The sequence below is a fragment of the Pan troglodytes genome, chromosome 12 (assembly GCF_028858775.2).
Source record: "Pan troglodytes isolate AG18354 chromosome 12, NHGRI_mPanTro3-v2.0_pri, whole genome shotgun sequence".
Classification (NCBI taxonomy): domain Eukaryota; kingdom Metazoa; phylum Chordata; class Mammalia; order Primates; family Hominidae; genus Pan; species Pan troglodytes.
This window is the reverse complement of record NC_072410.2, coordinates 95,386,225-95,407,062: the sequence shown is the minus strand read 5'-3', so window position 1 is coordinate 95,407,062 and position 20,838 is coordinate 95,386,225. Positions and strand designations below refer to the sequence as shown.

The 20,838-nt window shown below is 46.5% G+C and overlaps 1 protein-coding gene across 4 annotated transcripts in view; it reads right to left on the bottom strand.

The window, feature by feature from the left end:
* The window catches only part of IFT172 (intraflagellar transport 172), a 44,303-nt gene that overhangs the window by 3,018 nt on the left and 20,447 nt on the right, over positions 1-20,838 (bottom strand). For all 4 annotated transcript variants that reach the window (XR_010149591.1, XM_003308933.6, XM_016948252.3 and 1 more), the window contains exons 17-41: positions 17,113-17,249; positions 16,778-16,885; positions 14,462-14,546; positions 14,066-14,158; positions 13,124-13,201; positions 12,634-12,882; positions 12,380-12,458; positions 12,047-12,167; positions 11,716-11,860; positions 11,097-11,186; positions 10,444-10,541; positions 10,158-10,293; positions 9,956-10,072; positions 8,828-8,970; positions 6,885-6,978; positions 6,672-6,736; positions 6,300-6,480; positions 5,948-6,057; positions 5,702-5,831; positions 2,294-2,392; positions 1,987-2,096; positions 1,795-1,858; positions 1,590-1,676; positions 1,211-1,327; positions 104-214 (exon numbers count right to left, since the gene is read on the bottom strand). Coding sequence is in view for 3 of the 4 variants with exons in the window: in XM_003308933.6 (XP_003308981.2) it covers positions 104-214; positions 1,211-1,327; positions 1,590-1,676; positions 1,795-1,858; positions 1,987-2,096; positions 2,294-2,392; positions 5,702-5,831; positions 5,948-6,057; positions 6,300-6,480; positions 6,672-6,736; positions 6,885-6,978; positions 8,828-8,970; positions 9,956-10,072; positions 10,158-10,293; positions 10,444-10,541; positions 11,097-11,186; positions 11,716-11,860; positions 12,047-12,167; positions 12,380-12,458; positions 12,634-12,882; positions 13,124-13,201; positions 14,066-14,158; positions 14,462-14,546; positions 16,778-16,885; positions 17,113-17,249 (2,847 nt within the window). In the remaining variant the exon portion in view is untranslated. The remainder of the gene's footprint in view (positions 1-103; positions 215-1,210; positions 1,328-1,589; positions 1,677-1,794; positions 1,859-1,986; positions 2,097-2,293; positions 2,393-5,701; positions 5,832-5,947; positions 6,058-6,299; positions 6,481-6,671; positions 6,737-6,884; positions 6,979-8,827; positions 8,971-9,955; positions 10,073-10,157; positions 10,294-10,443; positions 10,542-11,096; positions 11,187-11,715; positions 11,861-12,046; positions 12,168-12,379; positions 12,459-12,633; positions 12,883-13,123; positions 13,202-14,065; positions 14,159-14,461; positions 14,547-16,777; positions 16,886-17,112; positions 17,250-20,838) is intronic.

Here is a 20,838-nt window from a genome sequence, read left to right as displayed (position 1 = left end):
CACCTGGCAGAGGAAGGTAAAATACATCTGAGAATAAAGGTTTATGTGCATCAAAGAAGAGATGAGGACAAGGACAGACGGAGCAGCCCTTTCGCTTCCTCACCAGGTTGAAGAGGACATCTCGAAGATCAGCCCAGCTATGATAGGCCTCGGCACAGTTGGTTCCAGGAGAGCTCACCATGTCAGTGAAGATCCTTTTGTAGATATTGAAGTTCTAGAGGTAGAGGGAAGAAGGGGATCTGAGAAGCGCATAGCTAGAAGAGAAAGTCAGTGGAAGTGGGGCCAAAGGGAGGAGAAACAGGCTTTGTGTGTAGAAATGGGTATGTGTGTGTGTGCAAGGGCTGGGGGACAGTGGCAGATTTTTATATTTATTTATTTTTATTTTTTAAATTTTATTTATTTATTTATTTTTGAGACAGAGTCTTGCTCTGTTGCCCAAGGCTGGAGTGCAGTAGCGTGATCTCGGCTCACTGCAAGCTCTGCCTCCCAGGTTCACGCCATTCTCCTGCCTCAGCCTCCTGAGTAGCTGGTACTATAGGCGCCTGCCACCACGCCCGGTTAACTTTTTATATTTTTAGTAGAGACGGGGTTTCACCGTGTTAGCCACAATGGTCTCGATCTCCTGACCTCGTAATCCGCCTGCCTCGGCCTCCCAAAGTGTTGGGATTACAGGCGTGAGCCACCGCGCCCGGCCAACAGTGGCAGATTATTAAGTGCTGATTATTTTTAATGAAGTAAATTATTTTTAAGTGCTGATTATTTTTGATAAAGAGAAAAGAGGAAGAAATAACTTCCTTAGCTGGTGCTGTGTGAGTGTGGGCAACTGTACAAATGTAAATGCAGAGTCACAACATTGTGACTCAGATCAGGGAGCAGTGTTCATTCTCTGGAGGAAGTCAATAAAGGCCCTAGAGGTGTATGCAGGATTCATCTCTGAAAGACAGGTGCCTGTGTATTTGCTAACAGCATGGGGAGCTCCACGGGTGTTTCTTCAAACAGAAGTTGGAAGTTTCTGCAAACCTCCCCATGCTCTTAGCAAATACACAGCCTCCAGAGAGGCTGTACATTTCTGGAGATGCGTGGGGGGCTCTGGGCATGACGTTCTCTAAGGATAGAATCCTCTGAGAAGATAGTTCCTGAGAAGATAGGTGGTTCTAGAGGAGAAAGAGCTTTCTTGTGGAAACATTCAACCCAAGGAGAAGGCTGGTACCTGTGGGTTAGCAGGGGCTCCGTGCTGTACATACAGGGCCAATGCCTGGGCAGAGCTACCCTCCCGGATCAAGTGAGTTGCATACAAAGCCACGTACTTGTGCAGAATCTTGTAGTTCTGTACAGGGGTGGAGGAAAAGCATGAGTGAGGCTGGGATCGGCAAGACCAAGCAGTGAGGTGACTTGAGGCCATGTTTTTGTTGAGGGGAAAAAGGGTGTATGCAAACCTCTGACCCCAGTTTCAGACTGAGCTTCTCTGATGCCCATTAGAAATCTTTGGGCTTTGGGTTTTTGTGGAGGTAGGAGAGATGCATCTTTGAGGCAGGTGGGGAATCAAGGGAAAATGTAAAGAAAAACTGGGAATGGGAAGAGAGCAGTACCTGCTTGGTAGCTGTTTCAATGCACTTGTCCCACTGGCCCTGCTCCACATACAGGTCCAAAGCAGCTATCACATCCACACCCACCAGCTGGGTCAATGGAAGACAGAGTTACAAGAGAAAAGAGATGACATGAGGGAAAGAAGAGGGAGAGAATCTTGTGAGTCTCTCCCTGCATTCTGCCTCCTGCTAACTCTCCAAGTCTCACCGAGTCCACTTTGCCCTGATTCTTGAGGAACTCTTTATAATGCTGGTCCACATAGTCTTCATACCTGTGAAGATGTTCAGAGAGCTCCATCTTCATGTTCCAGAATACCAACCCTCCCGGTAAGACTTTCTCCCAGTCTTTACAAAAGGAAGTAAAAGAGAATTTCGCAGTAAGAAGGGGTTACAAGCTTACCTGGGATCTAACTCCTTAGCTACACGCTTCGCCTTGTTCCACTCCTCACCCTCGATGAAAGCATCGATTGCTTCCTTGACAAGGTCCAGATTCAGATAGAGCTCTGCAGCCTGCACAGTGGGAAATCAGCGTGGAGACTTTCTCCTCACTCCCAGTCTTCCCACTGTGAGCTCTCCCATCTGTTTCCCCAGGACTGCAAGCCATGCCCACCAGGAGGCCCACCTCACACACCTTCCTGGGTGTAGATGTCACCCTTGCACCCATCTCTGTGAAATCTATTTCTGTTCCATCTCAGCATCCTACTTACTGCACTGTGCTTTCCAATTCCAATCAGCTGGGGTCCTACAGCCAGAACGACTTCCATATTACGTTGGGGAGGCAGAAACTTGATGGAGAGTTCAGCTGCCTGAGTGGTTGAACAGAAGATGGAAATGGGTAGGAGAGACAAATACCGCTGAGTCCTCAGCCTCATCCATTTCATACATTTTTCTCCTCCAGATGCCAACTTTTTCTCTTACTCTCCCCTTCAACCTTGCACCCTCCTGGGCAAAACCTGGCTCATGGTCCAATAGATCCTTTGATTAGCCATCAGTGGACCTATGTTTCCTCTCAGTTCATTAACTCTTTCAGATACTTCCTGCGCTGCCTGAGATCACTGCATTTGAACCTTCCGCCTTTGACAAAATCATTTTCAAGGTCTTTGTCATAAGTAAAATCTTCGTAGCAGAGTACAGAGAAAGGACTCCTAAAATGAGGAGTCCAGGGCATTCTGTAACTATTTGTGTTGGGCTTTTATGAACTTGTTTCTTCATTCACACACACTGGATTTTGAAGATTTAGTATAAAAAAAGAATGGAAAATATCTAAATAATGTGTGTGAGTACATGTTGAAATGGTAGTATTTTATTTAATTTTTTTAAGACAGAGTCTTGCTATGTCGCCCAGGCTGGAGTGCAGTGGCACAATATCAGCTCACTGCAACCTCTCCCTCCCAGGTTCAAGCAATTCTCTTGTCTTGGCCTCCTGAGTAGCTGGGATTACAGGCACCCACCACCATGCCCAGCTAATTTTTGTATTTTTAGTAGAGATGGGGTTTCACCATGTTGGCCAGGCTGGTTTCAAACTCCTGATCCTCAAGTGATCTGCCCACCGTGGCCTCCCAAAGTTCTGGGATTACAGGCATGAACCACTGCGCCCAGATGAAATGGTGGTATTTTAGATATACTGTGTTAAATAAAATGTATTACAATTATTTTTACCTTTTTTTTTTTTTTTTTTTTTTACTCTTTTTAAATGTGGCTACTAGAAAATTTAAATGACATGTATGGCTTACATTTGTGGCCTGCATTATATTTCTAGTGCCAGTGCTGGTATGGATGGTCTTGATGATAACCTTTCAACACTTAAAACTCAGAAATTCTACAAACCCAAGTGTTCAATGAGATCACTCTTGTTTCCATTATGATGCTGACATCCTTACCAGATTTCAATTTCCACACAATCCAATTTCACTGTAGTTTATGCTAATCCCCTCTGGTCTTTCCCTCACCTGTTCTTGCCTCCCTTTCTTACTGCCAAGCCCTTCAAAGCTTAATCTGCCCTGTCTGCATCAGGAAGCCATTTTCTGACTAATCTGAAAAAGGTACAGTCATGCCATGCTCCCAAGTTACATATATCAGATGCTTATTCAATACTGCTGATTAAAATCTGCTAGAACCTCAAAACCAATCATCAGCCCCTCTCTTTCTACTTCTCTCCCTCTGACTTCTAGGGGTTATTGAGTTTTAAGACCTCAAAAGGCCAGGCACGGTGGCTCACGCCTGTAATCCCAGCACTTTGGGAGGCCAAGGCTTGTGGATCATGAGGTCAGGAGATGGAGACCATCCTGGCTAACACGGTGAAACCCCGTCTCTACTAAAAAAATACAAAAAAATTAGCCGGGCATGATGGTGGGCGCCTGTAGTCCCAGCTACTCAGGAGGCTGTGGCAGGAGAATGGCCTAAACCCAGGAGGCGGAGCTTGCAGTGAGCCGAGATTGCACCACTGCACTCCAGCCTGGGCGACAGAGCAAGACTCCGTCTCAAAAAACAAACAAACAAAATAAACAAACAAACAAAAAAACCTCAACACCTAAGGGAAATTTTGCAGGGGCATCACCATATGAATATGTCATTTAGAGGGCCAATCTCACCCCCCTCATGACCCCCACTCACATTTCACTGTATCTAAGGTGCGTCATTTAAACTATACCTGCATCCCAATTTTAAATATATTAAAATATAATTATATATATATGTGTGTGTGTGTATATATATATATATATATATATATATATATATATGTTATTGTTAACTTTATGTATCAATTTGGGCTACAGGGTATCCGGGTATTTGGTCAAACATTATTCTGGGTGTTTCTATAAGTGTTTTTGGATGAGGTTAACATTTAAATTGGTAGACTGAGTAAAGCAAATTGCCCTCTCTACTGTGGATAGACCTCATCCAATCATTTCAAGGCATGAACAGAACATAAAGCCTGGCTCCTTCCCAAGTTAGAGAGAATTCTTCCTGTTTGACTGCCTTTAAACTGGGACACTGGCTTTTTCCTGCCTTCAGATTTGAACGGAAACATCAGCTCTTCTTGGGTCTCAAGCTTGCTGGCCTTCAAACAAGAACTACACCATCAGTTCTCCTGGGTTTTCAGTTTGCCAGCTCACCTGCAGATCTTGGGCCTTGTCTATCTCCATAACTGCATGAGCCAATTCCTTTTAATAAATCTCTTTATATACATGTACACACATATACCTACAGTCATGCATTGTCTAATGATCAGTATGTTCTGAGAAATGTGTCCTTAGGGGATTTCATCGTTATGTAAGCATCATAGCACAAACCTAGATGGTATAGTCTACTATACACCTAGGTAGAGGTTGCGTAGAGCTTATTGCTCCTAGGCCACAAACCTGTACAGCACATTTCTGTACTGACTACTATAGGCAACCATAACACAATGGTAAGTATTTGTGTATTGAAACCTATTTAAGGCCAGGCGTGGGATCACCTCAAGTGATCCACCCACCTCAGCTTCCCAAAGTGCTAGAATTATAGGCGTGAGCCACCATGCCCACCCATGTGGTCTACTGTTGACCAAAACGTTGTTATATGGCATATGACTGTATATATCCTGTTGGTTTCTCCAATACAGTATGTCTTATTATTTGTGACACATACTGGCCTGGCTTAATTTGCTGGAGGCTTCTTTTCAGGAAATGTTGGGTGGGGGAGGTGGAGCCCATGCTTTTTTCATGATCCCTGTCTGGCCAGTTCCTGTGCCTGGAGTTGCCCTTCCAGCTCCTGTCCAAGTCTTCCCTCCTTCTTCACAGAGCCTTCCTGACCCCTCTAGCCCACAGAGATCTCACTGTTCTCTGAACTCTACTTTAAATCATGCACTTTAGTCTTTACTCAGATATGATAGTAATTGAGCCATTTATTGGTCTAATTCCCCTAACTTTTGGCTGTCAGGGCTCTGTCTTATATCCACTTTTACAGCCTTCAGAGGTTCTGGCTCTATCATCCAGCAGGCACTCCATAGATTCCTGCTACCTGATTGAAAAGAAAAAGACACAAGAGGAAAGAGCTGAAGATGTGAGAAGCAGAGCCAAGTGTGAATAGAGGCCTAGGGAGAAGGAGGGCCAGAAAGGGCCTGCTGCCCTCACCTTCATCCAGCACTTCTCCGCCAGGCCGCTGTTTCCAGAGTCTCGCACTTTGAGGTAGCAGTCCACGGCACGGCTGTACTCTCCAGCCTGCTCCCAGTGTCGAGCTTGTTCCACAAATCCCTCCACACCCCTGTGGAGATGAGAGCGCTGGGACTTGGCATGGTAGGGGGGCAGCGTGCTCTATCCTGTGTATGCCTCATGACCCTCCCAGCCCTGCCAATGCTGCCTGGACCTCTGGCCTCATACCTGGCCCCCTTCTTAGTAGCTTCCCGCTCATATTCTTCCTGCAGAGCCTCCAGCTGGCTGGGCACATAGTCCTTGCAGATGCGCAGAGCGTCACTCCATAATCCAGCCTCCTGCTCAGATTTCCAGGTATCAAGAGGGCAGAGGCAGGCCTGACAGCTTCCCACTGCCACACAGGTACTCTGGCCCACAGACTCCTGGATCCTTGGACCTCTCTTCTCCTCCTCTTTCCTGTCTTCCCCACTCCCCAATACTAACCTCCCTGATCTTTCTTCATACCAGGGGTCAGTGTGGCTCTCTGTGGGCTCTTACAAACTCTCCCCCTCCCCTCATGGCCCTGCATCCAGTGCCCCACCTTATAATAATTGAGGGCCAGGCCTGGTCTCTGGGCCCGGAGCAGCAGCCCTTCTGCTTTCTGAAAGTCCTTCTCCTCCAAGGCCCCCCGGGCCTGTCCCACAAGCACCTCGGCGACACTGTCAGGGTCGTGAGCCTCAGCCACACGCTGAGCTGCCTCCCAATCCTGGTTATGGACAAACCTGCCTCCAGGTGGGGACAGAGGAGAGACTGAGTACAGGACTGAGGCCCCAATAGTGGGAGACAAACAGCCATGTCACTGAGGGGTGTAACACTGATTTGTTCTAGGTTTGAATGAAGGTCAAGATAATCATGAAAGATCCTGGGACGGTGACTGGGGAAACAGTATTAAGGAATGTATGGGGTAACTCACATGAGGACTGCCTCCTTGGGTTTACCAGCTCTGATGAATTCAGCTTCAGCCTCTTCGAATTTACCCTACAGGGAGAGAAAGGCAGCCGTGCATGATGAGAAGGAGACTGGCATCACAGGCAGGCATGAGACTGGGGGTCTGCACACCCAGTAGCAGTGCACTAGGGGATGGAATAAGAGGGCTCTGCGGTCGGGGTCCAAATCACACCCATACCTCATCCTCCAGGAACATAGCATATTTGAGATGAACCTCGGGGGTTTTGTGCTTGAGGGCCAGCCGAGAGAGTTCAAACGCAAATTCAAAGGAGCTGAAACAGAAAGTGCAGATAAAGTTTTCTTACTTCATGCTTCCCTTCATAAAAGGAACAAGACAAAACAGAGAAAGGACAGAGTTGAGGGGAGAAAAAGTGACAGATTTAAGGATAACAGATATGAAGTGACAGAAAAGCGTGGAGAGATAAAAAGGAAGACAGGCAGGCAGCCCTGTGAAGACCACGTCACTGTCAGCGTGGATCAAGAGACGTCTGGAAAAGCCTATGCCTTCCCTGAGGCCAGCTGCTCCTGAGGAATTAGTTTGGGCCTGCGAAGGGGGAGGGAGGAGTGAGCCTTGCAGCCCTACACTGACAGGGCTAGGAGGGCTCCTGGTGCTCTCCATCTCTTCCTGAGCCCCAGCTACATTAGCAGAAACAGAGTCTCTCCAAAAAATGAGCAAGACCACCCTTAGCATCGGACTCCACGATTGGCACTGATAACAGTAGCTTGAGAACACTTTGCTCTTTTGGCTATCTTTCTGCACCGCCGCAATAGTGCGCATGAATGTCCTGGCTGATGTGCTCAAGAGCATCAACAATGCCGGAAAGAGAGGCAAATGGCAGGTCCTTATTAGGCTGTGCTCCAAAGTCATCATCTGGTTTCTAATTGTGATGCTGAAGTATGGTAAATTGGCGATTTTGAAATAATTGATGATCACAGCTAGGAAAACTGCTGTGAACCTCACAGGCAGGCTAAACAAGTGTAGAATGATCAGCCCCAGATTTGATGTGCAAATCAGAGATCTAGAAAAATGGCAGAATAGGCCGGGTGCGGTGGCTCACGCCTGTAATCCCAGCACTTTGGGAGGCCGAGGCAGGTGGATCACAAGGTCAGGAGATCGAGACCAGCCTGGCTAACAGGGTGAAACCCTGTCTCTACTAAAAAAGTACAAAAAAATTAGCCGGGCGTGGTGGCGGGCACCTGTAGTCCCAGCTACTCGGGAGGCTGAGGCAGGAGAATGGCTTGAACCTGGGAGGCGGAGCTTGCAGTGAGCCAAGGTTGCACCACTGCACTCCAGCCTGGGCAACAGAGGGAGACTCTGTCTCAGAAAAAAAACAAAAAAGAAAAATGGCAGAATAATCTGCTCCCATCCTGCCAGTTTGGTTTTATTGTACTGACAACCTCAGTTGGCATCATGGACCATGAAGAAGCAAGACAGCAACACATAGGAGGGAAAATCCTGGGATTCTTTTTCTAGAGATGTAATACATATTTACAAATAAAATGCTTCACGGACTCTGGTGCTTCCAAAAAAAAAGAAAAGTTCGGCCAGGCGCAGTGGCTCACGCCTGTAATCTCAGCACTTTGGGAGGCCAAGGTGGGCAGATCACGAGGTCAAGAGATCAAGACCATCCTGGCCAACATGGTGAAACCCCATCCCTACTAAAAATACAAAAATTAGATGGGCGTGGTGGTGCATGCCTGTAGTCCCAGCTACTCGGGAGGCTGAGGCAGGAGAATCATTTGAACCAGGAGGTGGAGGTTGCAGTGAGCTGATATCGTGCCACTGCACTCCAGCCTGGCGACGGAGTGAGACTCTGTCTCAAAAAAAAAAAAGTTCACTCTGCATTTGACAGAATCACACTTCCATTACCGAGGAGTAAGTTATTGGTTTAGTGCAGTCTGCAGTCCTAGCTTTACAATCTGTTTCCTCTCCACCCTTCTTAGAACAGCCAAAGGTTAAACACTGTTCTGAGCCCCTAGGGAATAGAAGCAGTTAATTTATTCATGCTACTCTATCATGTCCTTCCAAGGATCTTTCTTTCAGTTATACATCAATTTTCTTTCTCTAGATAGTGGCTCTGGCTGGGATGGGGCCCGTGGAGAGAAAGCTTGGGGCCTCACCAATTGTCTGCAGCGTGGTCAACAGCAGCTTCCAGGAGTCCCAGCTTATTAAGCAGTCTAACTGCAGCCTCTCCTCCCAGGCTCTTTGCCCACAGATAGGCCACGTGTTTGTGGGCATTAGCCCCTCCTTGAGTTCTGGCTACCTGTAAAGCAAAGTCACTCAATAATCCTGCAATACAGAGCTTCTCCCTTCTCATCTCTGACCTCGGCTTTGACAAGGATCCAGTAACTGTTCTAAATTGAACAGGAAGAGGCTGGGTGTGGTGGCTCATACCTATAATCCCAGCATTTTGGGAGGCCGAGGCAAGAGGATAACTTGAGGTCAGGAGTTCGAGACCAGCCTGGCCAACATAGTGAAACCCCATCTCTACTAAAAATACAAAAATTAGCTGGGCACGGTGGTGAGTGCCTGTAATCCCAGCTACTCGGGAGGCTGAGGCAGAAAAATTGCTTGAACCCGGGAGGTGGAGGTTGCAGTGAGCCAAGACTGTGCCACTGCACTTCAGCCTGGGTGACAGAGCGAAACTCCATCTCAAAAAATAAAATAAAATAAAAAGTTAACAGGAAGAGGGCTAAATTTCAGGGTTTCTTAACTTAGGTTAAAGTACTTAGGGTCCAAGGATAGGCTTCACCTGGTCCACAGACTCTTAAAATTATAAGTGAAGTTTTCTGTATACAGATGTGGACATGGTTCTGGCAAGAGAGACTCTGATCTTCACTACATTTTCAAAGATGCTCTGACCAATTGTGAATTAGTCACTTAAAGTGGGAAAGAAGGGCTGGGCAAGGTGGCTCATAGCTGTAATCCCAACACTTTGGGAGGCCAAGGCAGGTGGATCGCTTGAGCCCAGGAGTTCAAGACCAGCTTGGGCAACATGGTGAAAACTTGTCTCTACAAAAAAATTAAAAAATTAGCCAGCTGTGGTGGTGCGCACCTATAGTCCCAGCTACTCAGGAGGTTGAGGTGGGAGGATCGAGTGCTTAAGCCCAGGAGGTCAAGGCTGCAGTGAGCCATAATTGCACCACTGCACTCCAGCCTGGGTGACAGAGTGAGACCCTTTCTGAAAAAAAGGAAAAACGTGGGAAAGAAGGATGGATGTATCCCTCAGCGTGGCCTGAACTCCTTACCCTGTAGGCCTCTTCCCAAAGCCCACTGGCCCGGTACATGTTCACTGTTGCCTTCCATTCCTGGGCCTCGAGGTAGTGGTACTCAGCCTCCTGTAGTCGGCCTTCAGCCTCCAGCTCCTGCAGGAAGGTGAGTCAGGATGGAGAGATGGGGAGATGGAGCCTGGTTGGGGAAGAGATAGAGAGAGCCAGGAGAAGGGCTCACCTTGCCCAGATGTAGGTGTGTATCACTGAGGAGATCTGGATGGTGCTTCCCTACCAGGCGGATCATGTCATCATACAACTTGTGCTTTTTGTACATGGTGATGGCAAGATCAGGCTCTTGTACTGTCACATATAGCCTGGGGAAGGGAGATATATCTGGGGCCTCCTAGACCCGATCCCTGCTATCACTGCCTTCTGGGCAGAGGGTACACATCCTCAGGCCCCATTCCTCCTCCCAGCCTTGAAATCTCATCTCCCTCTACACCTCCTCTGGGGCCACGGCTCACCTTTCAGCCTCACGGTACTTGCCCTGCTTCTCCATTTCCTGGGCCTGAGTGATGTACAGCACTGACACATCTTCTGGTCTCATGCATTTCATCGCCAGCTGTGGAGGCACAGAGGCAAGGCAGCCTCAGATCCAATTCCCCAGGGAAGCAGGGCTTCAAGGAAACCTGCTTGTTCAGAAACTCTGAACTCTCCCAACAATCACAGGAGTTTGGGTATTGCCACTCTACTAGTGAGGTTGGGGAATTCCAAGTCCATAAGAAGCAGAGGAAGAACTATATTCTGCTAAGGTGGGAGGGTCTGCGATGCCTTGGCTGGGGCATACACTCCCATTACCACGGTAACCACTGGACTCTGAAGTGTAGGCGCAAGAACAAAGTCATCAATGTGACCAGAGGCATTAGGAGTGGTAGTTCAGATTCCCCAGCTCCCAAGCCCATCTGCTCCTTCAGAATGATAGATAGGTCTGGAAACAAGGGCCTCTCTTCATCCCTTCCTTTCCCTATGGCTAGGGATCAAAGTGGCTCAGACTGTTTTTTGGTACTCTTTGTCAGCTTTCAGGGAGCCAAGCGAAGAGGAGAAACAGGTATCAAGGAATGAGGCCACACTGCCACTAAGGCAGAGTTCTCTTATCATGAACTCCACCCATCCCTACCTTGTGGGCTTGTTCCCAACGACCAGCCTGGGTGTACATGTCTATGGCATCTTTTGTCCGATCTCCCTTAGTATAGAGCTCCTCAGCAATCTGTAGTTGATGGGAGGTAGATACAAAAGGTCAGAGCAACAGACTTAAAGCAGCTTGAATGAGGAAAGAACAAACCTTGGCTGGGATGGTGGAGAGCCTGCGATACAACCTTGTAATAATAGAGAAGAAAAGATGAGTATGGGTGTCTCATACATTCTACCATTTAAAAAGAAAGACCAGCCCCAAACAGTACAAGGACAATACAGTGGAATCCAAAAGGGCCTCACATTTCTGCAATGCAAAGCAATTTTATATCATAACTATGTTAGCATTATTCATGAAGAATCACTCACGCTGGCTGGAACACAGCTAGAGACTCACTTTATATATCTGGGGTGAAGGGCGATATCTGTGTCACACTGGAATGAAAATGGGAAAGTAAACTGTTCTCTTCCCCTTCAAGGTGATGATGCTGTTTGGAGCCCAGAAAGAAGGATCTGGTGAACTTGCCTCCACTTCCTGCTTTGGGTTCTCTCATTGTTATCCTCTACTGCATTGCCTCGTGCTGCGGAAAGGGACTCTTCCTCACCTCATACTCCTGCAGGGATGCATAGTGTTGGGCCACGAGAGGATAGTATTTGGATGCAGTGTTCCGGTCCTGTAGATCTAATATATAAATTGCCTTCTTCCACTGGCGGGCACCCAGGGCAGCCTCAATTGCCTTAATGGAGCACCTGGCAAAGTTGGGAAAGATATAAATATGTAGGATGAAAGATGAAGATGAATGGAGGTAAAAGGACCCTTTAAGCACACTTCAACCTACATTTTGAGATCTCTTCTTTAAGGCCTTGGTGTCCGTACTTGCTCCACTGCCCCTCACTTCACACCTAAATCTCCTTTACATTCCCATACTCCCATACCTGGCTTCAATGTAGTGATTAATGGCTGCATCAAGCTGCTTCTGCTGCACCAGGTGGTCCCCCCATGCCTCCTCTAGTTTCACCACCTCCACTGGGAAGGCCAATCGAGCCAGCTCTACCGCTGCCAGGGAGAGAAAAGATGCTCAGCCCAGATTTCCAGGGATGGGCCTCAGGAAAAAGGTAGGACAGGGAGATGAAGCATGGAGAATAGGTAAGAAGGGGAGGAATGGAGGACTGGAGCCAGGCATCCTGAACACACGCACCAAGAGGTGCCAGGGAACCAGATGGGCAAGAGTCCACAACAGTAAAGGATGGCTTATAGGTGGCTAGTACCTTTCATGAATGCGTTGCCTTTACGGTAGCACTCCAGGGCCTTCTGTGGATTGTGAATCTTCTCAAAGAGATCACCTGCCTGTTAACACATACCACATTACTATGATACCCCTACAACACAAAGAACTAAGTATTAGCTCCGAAAACAAGGGAACACCAGCAGTCAGGAAGCGCTCTGCACCCCAAGACTCCCCTGGGTAAGGGAAGGGTCCTGAGCTCTGGAGATAAGGGCTAGGAAAAGGAAGCCAGCATACCCTTTCGTAGAGTTCCCCCTTGATAAGGGCTGCAGTGATGTGTTCTACCAGCTCTGTGTTGGCTAGCAGTTCCTCTCGGGTCAGCACCAGCCGAGCAGCTTTGGCAGGGAGCCCAGCTTTGAGGTAGAGGCTGATGGCTGCTAGCCCATCCCCTTGGCTCTCCTGTAGTTCACCTGCTCGCTCCTCTTGCTGTGTGTCCATCAGCCACTGGTAGTAACTACGACGTAGCTTCTCCAGGGCTGGGTGCCCCTGGACATGCACAGAGGACAACTAGGAGTCACATCCCCCTTCCTACCCTTCTGCCTCCCATGCTTCTCCAATCCCTCTATAACAAGGGGAATCCTCCTGGGTCAGCAGTATCCTAACTCCTCACCACATCAAGTCCAAGCCCCAACCCTGTTCTGGTTTCTATGGCCTCCTTGACAAAAGGAGGTTTTTGAAATTGGCAGAACCAAATTCTGAACAACTGTGGAGAAGATAAAACAGGTACCTTGGCTTCAGCCACAGCGATACACTCATCCCAACGGTGTAGCTCCTGGTACATGCCCATGGCCTCCTCCACAGCATTCTAGGGGAAACAGGCAGAGCAGAGAGGGACACCAGAAAGATATGAGGATCAGAAAGCAGCAAGCTCTCCTCAGCCTGGCTAAGATGCCAGCCCATGAGGACCAAAAGCCTTTTAACTACTATGCCAACAGAAATACTGGGAAACTAAAAGAAGCTTAAGCTTCAGGGCTCCTTATTTGCACACACCCTTTCCAAGGCAACTGTTCTTTTTCTTGAGATGGAGTCTCACTCTGTTGCCGAGGCTGAAGTGCAGTCGTGTGATCTCGGGCTCACTGCAACCTCTGCTTCCTTGGCTCAAGCGATTCTCCCACCTCAGCCTCCCGAGTAGCTGGGATTACAGGCGTGTGCCACCACTCCTGGCTAATTTTTTGTATTTTTAGTAGAGATGGGGTTTCACCATGTGGCCAGGCTGGTCTTGAACTCCTGACCTCATGTGATCCACCTGCCTCAGCCTCCCAGCGTGCTGGGATTACTGGTGTGAGCCACGACGCCTGGCCTAAGGCAACTGTTCTTAAAGAGAGCTCCTCAAATTGTATAAGCTTCCGGCCCACAAAACCTGGATCTACCCCTATGCACAAGAATTGCAAAGACAGGCTCTGGACTGGAGGGGAGGTAGTAGACTGCTTATGACAGAAAGTAGTAATCAAAGGCCAAAGAAGGAAGTTTGTCTAGAAAAGTAAGGACTAACACAAGAGGAGGAAATTAAGAAAAGGGTGAAATTAACTATATAAACCCCTTTGAAAGTTTTCCCCAAACCTTTGGAAGCCTAGTTCACCAGCACGCTTTCCTCCCTTGAGTTTGTACCCCCTTTTCTCTCTTTTTCCCTCATATCCCCTCTTCCATCCTGTCCCTCTTTTCCTATTACCTGTTCCAAAAAGATCATTTCAGCCAGTTTGTAGTTCTTTTCCAGCATGGCTAGACGTGCTCGGACCTGATAAAAGTCTGTTCCTTCTCCGCCCTGTGGGGGAAAAAGGAGGTTCTGATTTTTCTGTAGGTGCTGCCATTCTGTCTGTGAGGGCTGAAATTGGAAGGCCAGAAGGATGTAGAAAACAAAAGACTTGGGAAGGTAAAACACTTCATGGAGCTTAAAGGTTTGAGGTTTAGCAAAAGCAATTCTGAAACGGTCTGACTTGAGGGTAAAGGTGGGGTGGGCAGGGTAAAGGAAACTAGGGATGGCTGGAAAGCTAGGAATCATGGGGCTGAATACTAAGAGAAATCAGCTTGGGAGACAGACAGAATGAATCAGGAGCATAATACTTGCATATTCCCGGGATACTTGATCTGCAATCTCATTGGTCTCATGCAGGAATCGAGCTTTTGCTACTTGGCCCAAAGCAGAAAAGCACCTATGGCATGGAAGCAATAACATTAATAGTAATATTATTATAGAATCATCATTAATTCATTGGTTCAGCAAATACAAATTGATGTACATCTATGATGTGCCAGACAATGTCTTGTCACTGGAGACATATAGAGACTAAGGAAGATGAGGGCCTTGCTCTCAGAGAACTTCCATTCTGGTGGAGACAAATAATTAGTAAAATTGGAGATAATAAAAAATAAAATAAAGTAATGTAATATTACAGATCAAGCTTGTTCAACCCATGGCCCAAGATGGCTTTGAATGTGGCCCAACACAAATTCATAAACTTTCTTAAAACATTATGAGATTTTTTTGTGATTCTTTTCTCTTTTTTTTTTTTTTTAAGCTCATCAGCTATCATTAGTGTTAGTATATTTTATGTGTGGCCCAAGATAATTCTTCTTCCGACGTGGCTCAGGGAAGCCAAAGATTGGATACCCCTGTTATAGATAGTGACTGAAGGGGCCACTTAAGTTGGTAGTTGGAGGTCTCTCTGATGAACTGACATTTGAGCTGAGACCTGAATACAAGAAAAAGCCAGTCATGGCAGGATGGGGAAAAGTTATTCCTGGAGAGCGAACAGCTAGCGTTAAGGCTCTATAGCAGGTATGAGCTTGGCACACTCACAGAGCCAAAAGGATGCCAGTGTGGTTGGAGACTAATGGGCAAGCAGGAAGCTGGCATGAGAAGGAAGCAGAGGCCAAAAAACTTCAGGGCTAAGGCCACACAAGGAGTTTGGGTTTTATACTAAGTAAAACAGTAAGCTAATGGAAGGTTCCAGTCATGAAAATGACACAATCTATGTTTAAAAAAATGACCTCAGCTGCTCTGGGATGAATAGATGGTAGGGGTACAAGAAATAGTATCAGTGCGACTAATTAAGAGGCTGTGCAATATTGCAGGTGGGAGATGGCAGTGGTCTGCACAAGGATGGAGACATCAGGATGTGTTTTGAAGACAGAGTCCTTAGGACTTGCTGATAATCTACATGTGGGAAGTCTGGAGAAAATGGGATCAAGGATGATTCCTAGCCAAAATGGCAGCAGGTGACATTTATCGAGCACTTTGCACAGATTCTCTCATCACTCCTTCATCACCAATATCCTTACCATCTTCTTTATCATCATATGAGGCAAATACTATTATTAACCCTATTCTACACAGAGAAAATCAAGAAGCCAAGGTTTGTGAAGGTCAAATAACCTCTCTATGGTTATATAAGTTGGTAATTGGAACCAACATTTGAACTCAAGGAGTCTGGAGTCCCAAGTTTGTCCTGTGAACTGCACTCCTATACCAAACCTGGATTATACACATATGCATAGATTGAAGGGTATGAATAGTAAAAAAATGCTAAAGGGAACCTAGTTACAAGAAGGGGCAGTAAAAATAATAAAAGACATACTCTTGTTTTTTCACTTTTTTTTTTTTTTTTGAGATACGATCTCGCTCATCAGCCAGGCTGGAGTGCAGTTGCATGATCTCAGCTCACTGCAACCTTTGCCTCCCGGGTTCAAGTGATTCCTGTGCCTCAGCCTCCTGAATAGCTGGGACCACAGGTGCGCACCACCATGCCCGGCTAATTTTTGTATTTTTAGTAGAGCTGGGGTTTTGCCATGTTGTCCAGGCTGCTCTCAAACTCCTGGCTTCAAGTGATCTGCCCACCTCGCCCTCCCAAAGTGCTAGGATTACAGGCATGAGCCGCCGTGCCCAGCCAAGACATATATATATATATTTTTTGAGACAGAGTCTTGCTCTGTCACCCAGGCTGGAGTACAGTGGTGCAATCTCAGCTCACTGCAACCTCTAACTCCTGGGTTCAAGCAATTCTCCTGCCTCAGCCTCCTCAGTAGCTGGGATTACAGGCGCCCGCCACTACGCCTGGCTAATTTTTGTATTTTTAGTAGAGACGGGGTTTCACCATGTTGGCCAGGCTGGTCTTGAACTCCTGACCTTGTGATCTGCCCACCTCAGCCTCCCAAAGTGCTGGGATTACAGGCATCAGCCACCATGCCTGGTCAAGGCATACTCTTATAATCTAGGATGGGAGAGTGTTTGGAATATTGTACTGCAGAAGGGCTCTATGCTATTTGCTGGCAGTGGGAAGGGAGGGAGTACCTTAACACCGGATTGGAGTAGCCCACAGGGAAAATACTCGTGTGATTATCCCTCCTAGCTGCGTGGCACCTCTGTTCTACATGTCTACCTCACCTCTCCGCAATGTGTAGTTGCCTTGCCTCTAGTGCCAGTTTACTCAAGGTTTTCCACATTGCCTCTGTTTCTGGGGTCATTTCCAGAGTCTCTAAGAAGGCTGTTGCCCTGGAAAGGGAAGGAAGCAAAGCATAATGAATGAGGAATGGGTTAGGAAGATACAGCAGAAGACTGGTGATGGGGCAAGGGGAGGGGGAAGGGCCATCTTTGTCTCATCTCCTCCCAGGATCACTGGATCCTTATTAGTGCTGGCCAGTTTTACACCCCACCCCAGGTCCTCCCCTCTCAGAACCAGACTCTCCCACCACCTCACTGGTTATTGGCCAGCCTCTCACCGGATGTAGTTGCCATCATCAATGGCTGTTCCAAACTCGATGAGGCCCTCATCCAATGTGTAGGCAACAGTAGTCACACCTTCCATCACCATCACCTCGGTCTTTCCCCCGCCCCGCTCCAGACCTATAACATCACCCTGTAAAAGTTTATCCCCCCACCCACCCCAATTTCAGGTTAGTTTCCACTGAATCAATTATAGAAAAGACCCACCCTCATCCGACCCAGTCAGTGGTCAAGAGAGTCACAGCGGCCCTGATTTTCCTAACATTTTAGTTTCTCTCAAGCATAAAAAAATACTTCATTTATAGCAATATCCTTGGGTTAAAGCATACTCCTATGACAGCACCAACTCTTGGAGGTATAAAGTGTGGCATTCACTTCTGCTTCCAGCAGTACCATAAGAGTAAGATATTCTTAAGGGATCTCTCATTAAAATATGACTTGAACCTGGAACATACTTTTTAATGCATTGCTTGGGCTTACTTGAAGAAATCACTAAGAATATTCCCTACCCATATCCTACCCTTCTCTCTCAGAAAAAGACAGACTGAAAGAAAAAGGTCAATAAGCTAAATCCTGAGGAAGAAAAAAAAGAAAGTGAGCAAATGAGAAAAGTACAGTTGTCCCGAAAGCAAATGCAGTGTCATGAGAATAAACCTCAGGCCCTCCAGCAGGATGGGGAGTCTGAATTTGAAAATCCTTAATTAAACCTAGGATCCACTCTTTAGTAAAGGGAACAAAAGAAATGGTTACAGATCATTAATATGCCTGATTCCTGCAGAAGCAAGACCGAATCATCACTGGAGGAGAACATATCCATTTTAAGCCCTCAGGATTCCAAAAAAATACATTCAAAGCAACATGAGCTCACAATAAAAAGGAAAAAAATACAAGGAAACCAACCACTATGAAAAAGTAAACAATAACTACAAACAACAGTTTTAGACCTTCAAGAATTTCAGATATTAAAAATAACAGTTAAAGGCCGGGCTCGGTGGCTCATACCTGTAATCCCAGCACTTTTCGAGACCAAGGTGGGAGGAGCACTTGAGCTCAGGAGTTCAAGACCAGCCTGGGCAACATAGCGAGACCTCATCTCTACTGAAAAAAAAAAAAAAATTATCTGGGTGTGGTTGCATGTGCCTGTAGTCCCAGCTACTCAGGAGGCTGAGGTGAGAGATCACTTGAGCCCAGGAGTTTGCTCATGCAGTGAGCCATGATCATGCCACTTCACAGCCTGGGTGACAAAGTGAGACCCTGTTTTTTTGTTTCATTTTGTTTTTGTTTTGTTTTTAAGCCCAGTTATGGAATATAAAATAATTATTTATGAAGCACCTAAATACCTTAAAAGATGAAATGAAAAATTAAGCAAGGAATAAGAAATTATCAATATGGCCAGGCAGACTGGAGAAATAATCAAATAAAACTTAAAGAAAAATTTAATATTTGAAGTAAAAAACTCAATGTACAGTTTAAATAGCAGATTAGACAATGATAAAAAGCAAATTAATGAATCGAAACAGATCTAAAGAAATTATCCAGAGGCCAGATGCAGTGGCTCATGCCTGTAATCCCAGCACTTTGGGAGGCTCAGGCAGGAGGACTGCTTGAGCCCAGGAGTTTGAGACCAGCCTGGGAAACACAGTGAGAACTTGTCTTTACAGAAAATTGAAAAAAAAAAAAAAAAAAGCAGGGCATGGTGGCATACGCCTGTAGTGGCATACGCCTGTAGTCCCAGCTACTCAGGAGGCTGAGATAGGAGTATAGCTTGAGCCCAGGAGGTCGAGGCTGCAGTGAGCCAAGATCACGCCACTGCACTCCAGCATGGGGCAACAGAATGAGACCCTGTCTCCAAAAAAAAAAAAAAAAAAAAAAAGGAAATTATCCGGAATGAAGCATGGAGCAGGAAGAAAGAAACTATGAAAGAGAAATTAAAAATGTAAAACAAGAAATCTAACATTTGCCTAACTAGAGTTCTGAAGAGACTAGAGAATGGCTGAGGAGAAGAACGTTCAAAGAGATAATAACTAAGAAACTTCCAAGAGTGATGAAAATATGTGTATTCATAAACACAGGAAACACAATCTATACTAAGCAGGATAAATTTTAAAAATTTATGGCTGGGTGCAGTGGCTCATGCCTGTAATCCCAGCACTATGGGAGGCTGAGGCTGGCGGATCACAAGGTCAGGAGATTGAGACCACCCTGGCCAACACGGTGAAACTCCATCTCTACTAAAAATACAAAAAATTAGCTGGGTGTGGTGGCATGCGCCTGCAGTTCCAGCTACTTAGGAGGCTGAGGCAGGAGAATTGCTTAAACCCGGGAGGAAGAGGTTGCAGTAAACCAAGATTGTGCCACTGCACTCCAGCCTGGATGACAGAGCAAGACTCTGTCTCAAAAAAAAAAAAAAAATTATATCTAGACACATTGTAGTGAAACTTCAAAACACCTAAGAAAAAGAGAAGATTTGTTTGTTTGTTTGTTTCTGAGACAGAGTCTTACTCTGTCGTTCAGGCTGGAGTGCAGTGGTACAACCTCGGCTCATTGCAACATTTGCCTCCCAGGTTCAAGCAATTCTCATGCCTCAGCCTCTCGAGAAGGTAGGATTACAGGAGCACGCCACCATGCCCAGGTAATTTTTGTTCTTTTTAGTAGAGATGCGGTTTCGCCATGTTGGCCAGGCTGGTCTTGAACTTCTGGCCTCAAGTGATCCGCCTGTCTCAGCCTCCCAAAGTGCTGGAATTATATGTGTGAGCCACTGTGCCCGGTCCTAAAAAAGAAGACTTTAAAAGAAACCAAAGAGAGGCCAGGCACGATGGCTAACGCCTGTAATCCCAGCACTTTGGGATGCTGAGGCGGGCAGATCACGAGGTCAGGAGATCAAGACCATCCTGGCTAACACGGTGAAACCCCATCTCTATTAAAAATACAAAAAATTAGCCGGGCGTGGTGGCAGGCGCCTGTAGTCCTAGCTACTCGGGAGGCTGAGGCAGGAGAATGGCATGAACCCAGGAGGCGGAAGTTGCAGTGAGCTGAGATCACGCCACTGCACTCCAGCCTGGGCAACAGAGCGACACTCCGTCTCAAAAAAAAAAAAAAAGAAAAAAAAAAAGAGAAACCAAAGAGAAAAGACAGATCACCTGTACAGAAATGGCTGATGATAAATTTTTCCGAACAACAATGGAAGTCAATCAATGAAACAACATTTACAAATTAAGAAAAATTAACTGTCAATCTAGAACTGGGTACTGAGTCCAAGCATCTTTTCAGAACAAAGGCTAGATAAAAACATGTTCAGATAATGAAAAACTGAAAATTTATCATCTTTCACTAAAGAAATTTCTAAATAAGGCTGGGCGCAGTGGCTCATGTCTGTAATCCCAGCACTTTGGGAGCCTGACGGAGGCGGATCACTTGAGGTCAAGAGTTCGAGACTAGCCTGGCCAACATGGTGAAACCCGTCTCTACTAAAAATACAAAAATTAGCCAGGCATGGTGGCACATGCCTGTAATCCCAGCTTCTCAGGAGGCTGAGGTGGGAGAATCACTTGAACCTGGGAGGTGGAGGTTGCAATGAGCCAAGATCGTGCCACTGTACTCCAGCCTGGGCAACAGAGTGAGACCCTGTCTCAAAAAACAAAAAACAGAAACAAAAAACTTCTAAATAATATTCTTCAGGAAGAAGAAAAGTCATTCCAGAGGGAAGATTAGCATTGCAAGAA